This window comes from Buceros rhinoceros, unplaced genomic scaffold (assembly GCF_000710305.1).
Source record: "Buceros rhinoceros silvestris isolate BGI_N320 unplaced genomic scaffold, ASM71030v1 scaffold23524, whole genome shotgun sequence".
In the NCBI taxonomy this organism is placed as follows: domain Eukaryota; kingdom Metazoa; phylum Chordata; class Aves; order Bucerotiformes; family Bucerotidae; genus Buceros; species Buceros rhinoceros.
In genome coordinates, this window is record NW_010409239.1 from 4,719 (window position 1) to 12,176 (window position 7,458).

General features: G+C 38.8%; 1 protein-coding gene across 1 annotated transcript in view; it reads left to right on the forward strand.

The window, feature by feature from the left end:
* Nucleotides 1–3,397: 3,397 nt before the first annotated feature.
* Nucleotides 3,398–7,458, forward strand: part of ZMIZ1 (zinc finger, MIZ-type containing 1) — a gene marked incomplete at both ends in the record, with an annotated part of 22,143 nt that continues 18,082 nt past the window's right edge. Inside the window, 3 exons of the mRNA XM_010135183.1 lie at nucleotides 3,398–3,512; nucleotides 5,733–5,950; nucleotides 7,329–7,444. Coding sequence (XP_010133485.1) covers nucleotides 3,398–3,512; nucleotides 5,733–5,950; nucleotides 7,329–7,444 — 449 coding nt within the window. The remainder of the gene's footprint in view (nucleotides 3,513–5,732; nucleotides 5,951–7,328; nucleotides 7,445–7,458) is intronic.

Below are 7,458 nucleotides of genomic sequence, written 5' to 3' on the forward strand. Positions count from 1 at the left end.
GGACTCCAGTTGAGCCCAAACTGACTCACTGCCCTCCAGGGTGTAGTGAGAGACTTAATTACCCTTGTACCATTCAACAGGAACAGTGTCATGGGCAGCATTTAATTGTGGCTGGAGAGGTTGAAGCTTTTTTCTCTATTGGATGCCATTTTCAAGTTTAAAGAAAGGGATTTTGGAATGATTCGCAGCTCTCTATAATAAAAGCAGAAAGCCACTGCTCTTCTGCAAATGAGGACTGGATTCATTGTGGTACTTACATGGATTTTCTTTTGATGGTGGGAGTATTCCTTTGGGTTGTCTAAGGACAGAAACAGAAGTTGAAAGAGTGAAGTAGAGGGACAAGTAAACCTTTAGTTGACTGGCATGTGTTCCAGCATCTCCTACTGCTTTGGAACCAACAAAGCCTTCACATGATGGAGAAAGGGTGGGTATTATATCCAATATGGTAAAAGTTGTATTGAAATGTGTGTAATTGGTGACGGGCTAGAGTATCATGCTGGGGAATGCAAACCGTGAGAATGCCATGTATTTCTCATTGGGGTAACCAAAGTGAAGTGTGAGGGAAGTGAATCCTAGTGCAGTAAGTGTATATTAGGGTGTGTGAGTAGTTGATGTTCTGCAAGGCACATCTATCACTGTTTTTATGTAACACCATAATTTCTGATATTAATGTTGTCTGCGATTTAAAGTTAAGTACTGTGTTGGAAAATGTAATAGTCATGTGATTCAATGTGCACAGTGAATATTTCCCAACAAATCTGTACCTGGTCTTTTTTTCTGGCTTTCACGTGTTACGCTGGGTCCTGTCCTGGAGGCTTTCATCATATTTTAACAATGTGTTTTCTTGAGGTGTCACCCATTTTAACTCTAATACCATAAAAATTGAATGATTGACTCATCTTTGTAATTAGTTGAAGTAAGATCCCATTGCAGCCTTTCACTAAACAAATGCTCTGACTCTACCATTGGAAAGTATGGATGAATAATATATGAAATCTGTATACTGTAAAGGGAAAGGAACAGGTAAGAGAAACATGCTTTGGAGGCAAAGAAAGTGAAAAATAGTTAAAACTTAGCAACAAGATAAGGCATCACTAGCTCAAGGTTTGAGTGTGCCTACAAACTGTATAGCATATTTGCGTTAGAAAAACTATCGGTGACTGGTTTGTTTCCTCTCTGTCATTACCTTTCTAATTTACTCATACACTTGCAAAATACTTGCCTTGTCCCTCAGGTTTTGTTACCTGTCCACAACACATCAGTGGGGAATAGAGAGGAATGGCTGCAGCGAGACCTTTCACTGCGTATGTCATCGAGGGAGCTTCTTTGTAGTCATTGGAGTGCACGAATTCTCATATGTACCATAAATATCCAAACAAATCACAGAGCAGACATCATCAAAAACAGTCAGAGAAGGAGGTAGAGTAAGAGGCATAATTCAGAGCAGGAAAAAAGAGGAAGGCTTCATAGCAGTCACAAATTCTGGGTTAGTCATCGTTTGTCTCCAGGCTGGTGGAGGGGACTTGCTGAAGAATTGCATCACTTGCAAGTATTAGTTGCTGAAGCCGTTGTCTGAGCCTTTGACTGACAGAGACAAGATTTTCAGCCTTCTAAGAGAAAATATCTTAAAGAATAATGGGCTAGGAGGACTTACTGATTGCAAGGTATTAAATATGCCCTTATTCACACATTGTTTTATATGGATGCTGTCAACGTAAAGATTACAGGTCAAGCATCTTACAGAGAATTACTGTTTTCCATTAGTTTTCCTTTATTATTTCTTAGTGGAAATTATTCTTTTCCCTAATTTAATTAATTTTAATTTGTCTGTGATTTTATTGCTTATTTCAATTTGGGTATTTTGAAACAAATAGGTCAGTTCAAATTCACACATTCTAATACGGTGCTGTTGTACTGGCACAGCACTATGGAATTTGTTTGAAATTTGCTAGTTTTTTGTAAAACATATTCACTGTTTCATTTGACCTTACACCCTTGCTGTTGCTATTATTAGATTATTTGTTACTTGGGTCCTAAGCAGTTTTTACCATGCGTGCACACTTTGTGCAATGCAATTCCTATTCTGAAATTATTTACGCTAGGTGTTATGAACAGACTAATGAATGAACACAGAGGTAGTTCTAAATTTGGGCTTGCAGCGCAAAAGGAAGCAGAAGTGGTCTACGCCTGGAGTACTGTCTGGGAACATGAAAAAGTCAGTTCCCTGGTCTGTCACAGCTCCCTTTTTAAGACTTTGGCAGGTTAGTTGTCTCACCATGTCTTATGTGAGTTAATTGTGTGTCACTTCATGGTGCAGGCTTTAAAGCACATGGGTGAAGCACTCGTAAAGCCTTTCTTTAGGCAAGGTAGCCCTGTGTAGAATTCCAGTGATAGCTGGTAGTCCAGGCAAAAATAGTTTTTAGTATAAAATAAAAATCAGTGGCATTTGAAAATGAAAGAGCAATGTTTGTGTGTATTAAATGGTGTATATATATGTAGATGAGGAGAGATCGTGTGTGTGTGTGTACACACATGCAGATAGAAATCTTATTTACAAGTTAGTAGTATAAGAATGAGCAAATTTCAGGTGGAATTTATGTTACAGTTATGGGATTAATAGTTACTTTTACTGGGTTTATCATATTGCATTAATTACACTAGTTACGTACCTACACTGTGTTCATTTTTAAACCACCAGTGCTTTCATATGAAAAGAACAGTAAGAGATATTTGGTTTTACCCATGGACAAAGCTAATGGAAAAAAACAATCCTCTCATCCACATATTTATCTGAAAGATGTGTTGTATATCTACAGTTGATTTTCTAGAATGCTGATGAGCTAACACTGGTTTTGGTATGCAGCTTATCCATCGTGTGGGAGAACATTATCTGAATTTCCATTTGCTTTTCAAAATTATGTTGAACCAATATTCCTTTAAAGGCTTTTCTGGTCATTTGGGGACCCAATGCAGACAGTGGAGCTGCTGTCTGGTCTCAAAATCTAATTGAATTGATAGGAGGCAGCAGAACCGGTGACTGTTGAAGGAGCTTGAGATGGTTTGCAAAAATTAAATGCTTCTGAGCAACTTGCTTAGTGTGTCCTTGTTTGAAACTCTGACCCTGAGTTTATTTTTATTTTCATTGGTAACAGACCTTTATGGTAAAAGCCCTGTGCTTCAATATGGTTAAGGAATTCATTAGTTCAGCGTGGTTTTGATGTGATCACATTGCTATTAAAGAAACTCTAAGCCTCTAGGAGTACTAGGCTAATAATGGAAGGAGGAGTGGAAAGTTACCATTTGAAAGGTAATGCCAGGTACCCCTTTCTCCCTGCCAGCAACTTGCCACTGTTTAAAAATTCCAGAATCTCACTCTCCTTAACATTTGTTTTTGCAGTGATGGATCTTTCCCTTATGATTCTGTTCCCTGGCAGCAAAATACTAATCAGCCTCCAGGCTCTTTATCAGTGGTCACCACAGTATGGGGTGTGACTAACACCTCTCAAAGCCAGGTAAGCTTTGTTTTGATGCTTCTTCCCCTCTAGATACAGACCTTCACTAATGTTTGCAAAATTGAAAGCTTTTTGGAAAATCCTCTTGGGGTCAATAACAGTGTCTGTGTTCTCTTTGTTGTACATGGTGCATTTTTTTCCAGTCATGTTCTCTTTGGTGACACTGGAAAGAAGGTGTCTCAGAACTTGAGAGAGTAACTCCTTTAGCTGCATGCAAATGTTAGGCCTGGGTATATTTTGCATTGTATGGTTTCAACACTACAAGCATGATTTTGGAGTCATCCCAAACCTCTTGGGAATTTCAGATTACATTAAAGAGTTGTTTCATTAAAAATAAAAATTCTGGCTAGATTCACCAAATGACAAGTTACTGGTGATTTAACCTGGGCTTATGTCATACTTGTGAGCTGGTGAAATCCAGTGCCAAGTGTACCCCCCATGCTGACTTGCTACCTACCAGCTGTAGGCCATGCTCTTTTCAACCTCTTGTTTAATAATTCCTTACTTTTTAAAAATATTTTGGTATGCACTGGAGCAAAAGCAGGAGCTCCTGGCTTCCAGGTGAGAGCCCTACTTACTGGATTTTCATTTGGTTCTCTCCACTCTTACCATTTTTTTTCTTCTGCAGTGTATTTTGAATTATGCTATACAAAAAGAGGCAGCTTTAGTGAAGGAGACACCAGTTATTTGTGATAGTGTACTCTCCACAGGATATGGCACAAATCTAGCTCTTAAACAGCCTTTTCTTACACCGTAGATTAAGTGCTCTAAATGCATCACCATATTTAATGAGTGCAAATGGTACATAATAACCTGTCTTTTCTACCTTTTTCAAATCAAGTGACGTTAGATCCTATGCAAAATTTTTTGTGGATTTTTTTTTAATTATTATTTTGATTTTGGTCAGAAATTTAAAACTGAAATTGTAACAGATTGGGCCATTTGAAAAAGTAATCCATGGGCCAAGTCATGTAGATACTAACATGGTAGTTATATAAACATTGGTTGTGGAAAAATCTTTCTTCAAAAAACAAAGAAAGGAAATGGTTACAGGATCTGTAACATGATTTATTATTGTTGATTTCTTCTTAACACCTTAAAAGAAAAGGTATCCCATCTGGCAGAGAAACACCCAAGTAAACACATATACATTGCCCAGAAAATGGAAATATAATTTCTTGTGGAAATCTTTCACACTTAAAAATGCAAAAGAAAGGAAAAAAAACCTCTGAGTTTTTTTCTATCATAAGAACACTGTAATGTTACTTGAACTCTTCGTGATACTTCAGAGGAATGCACAATAAAAGAAAAAAAAAGTGCTTTGGTAAAAAGAAAATGCTTCTTCCAAATCAGTGTAAGGGAAGAATGAAACTCTGAACATGAAGCTTTATTGTGTCTGTTCAGAGCAGACTGAAATGAACGACAGGATTTCCCACCAATTCCTTTCCAGGAGGCAAAGGAATGAGCTGGGCTCACATACTCCCTTTGGCAGATTTCCAGAGCTGATGACTTGGTCATCTACAAAAATCATGACCACTAAATTTCTTCCCAAGTAGGAGGCAGATTTCCATGCAAGTGGTCCATGAACAGCCATGCTTAGATCTCAGTGGACATCATAGCAATTTTGGTTCAATTGAAAAACCCAAAAATGCTTCAAACAAGTAAACCAAGTACTTTTAAAAACAGAACGGTTTTCTAAGGAGCAATGAAAACAACTGACAGACTTCTGTATGCTTTAAAGAGAGTTAGATTCAAGAACAGGTTAAGCCACTGAAATACATTCTTTCACGGTTTTTGCAGTACCCTCTGCAGTACACCAGTGGAACAGAATATTTTCAAGTTATTTTGAAGTCCTACATAAAAAAAAAAAAGAAAAGAAAAAAACATGCACATTCTCTTACTCACATGAATTTGTCTCCTCCAGAGCATGGTTCTAGCAGCTCTTTATTGTAACTCTTTTCATAAGCATGTTAGTTTGGATTCCGTCTAGTTAAAAATCTCCCATGAAGGAGAATTAGAGATCAGAAACTCTTGTTTGTTTGGAAATGGCAAAAGGAACAATCACCAGGAATGTGCACCTAGACATCTGCAAGATACATACTCATTAGAGTTCAGAGTTATAGGGTGGTTATATTTTAATTTATTGATTGCAGCAAACTAACGTAATTTCCTTGCTGTAGTTCATGATACAGCCCCTTATTATAGTGTTTCTACTTACAGGTGCTGGGAAATCCGATGGCAAATGCTAACAACCCTATGAACCCAGGAGGAAATCCCATGGCTTCTGGGATGACTACCAGCAACCCTGGAATCAATTCCCCTCAGTTTGCTGGACAGCAGCAACAATTTTCAGCCAAGGCAGGCTCCACTCAGCCGTACATACAGCAGGGCATGTATGGGCGACCCAATTATCCTGGAAGTGGAGGTTTTGGTGGCAGGTAGGATTTACTTGTGTGAGTTCGAAATTGATGTAAATAGGTGATGACTGTTGTTTTAGAGACCTGGCAGAAGTGTCATGGGCTTACTTTAATTACAGAAAGTCTCAGTAGCTATTTTATGCTGGTTAGTGCATACTGCTTTTACAGCTTTAGAAATCGGCTACCCAAACTGCAGTGGAATTCATCACTGTAAGTGGAATTGACTTAAGTCAATCAATTAGCTCTAATAAACCCCCAAAATAAAGTTTTAATTAAGAGAGATTATTAAACAGACCACAGGTTTAGGAATGATTAACTTTTAATAAGGCCAGGATGTGAAAGGTATTGATGGTGTAATTTCTGTGTGCGTATGGAGGAATAAGCTTGAGTATTAGGCAAAGTCTAAGTTCCTATGCAATTGGATATTTCTGCCCAAAGACTTAACTCCAGAGCAGGAATTTGAAAAGAACTGGAGGGTGAATATGTTTGTTAAGTTATATATTTATTTGGGGAAGTAAATGTTGAATTAATGAAATAAGTCAAAACTAATAGCCTGGGGTTTGTTACATTTTGACTTTCTGTGTCTATACTTCGTAAACAACGGTGGTAAGTTCACTTAAGTGAAACCACTATTAATGGCTCCTCTGCAAAGCCTGCTGAAAATGTTGTTAGCATAGTCAGTCTAGTGTGAATAATATAAGCCTGGGACTCAAGGAACTGCTTACCTCTCCTTTCATCTCTGCCACCAATCTACTGAACGACCTTGAACAAGTCAGAAAGTTTCTTTAACTTTGTATTCGCATCTCTAAAACGGACACAGTTTACTGGCCCATATTTATAAAGGTAGTTGATGTGGGAAAGTTTTGGTTTAGCTTAATTTATGATCAGTAGGAGAGACAAGTAGGAACTGCAAAATACATTGTGTGGGATCCAGGAGATCTGATTGCCTTGGGTTTTTCCTGGCCTTTCTGCTAAGGTTCGGGGCGGAATGCTTTTACAGTGTTGGGAACACTTGGTGTAATTCACTGTTAAGGCAGATAAATGCGCTGTAGTGAAGGAAACTCTCTTTTCATGCGCCTACAGTATTGGGAATTGGAGCATACATTAACTTTCAGGATTTCAGTTCATCTTCACAGTAAGCTACAGAGCTGCAAAGCTGTTCACTGCCCCGAAACAACTGGGAGTGGTGCCTTGCAATCCCGGTGGCAGCCCTATGACTGTTGCACGTGAGCAGCACGTATCACACATACACACCTAATTCCCTGTCCTGCTGGCTTTCATTGGGCATTGATACATGGTTTTGGAACAGATCCAGATGGAGATCACACCAGAGTTCAAAACAAAATCCACCAGACACGTCTTAATTCTCTCTCACTTTTTTTCTTTTCTTCCCTGTTAGTTACCCAGGAGGCCCAAATACCCCTGCAGGAATGGGTATCCCTCCACACACAAGGCCACCAGCTGATTTCACCCAGCCAGCTGCAGCCGCCGCTGCTGCTGCAGTCGCAGCTGCAGGTGGCAACGGCACA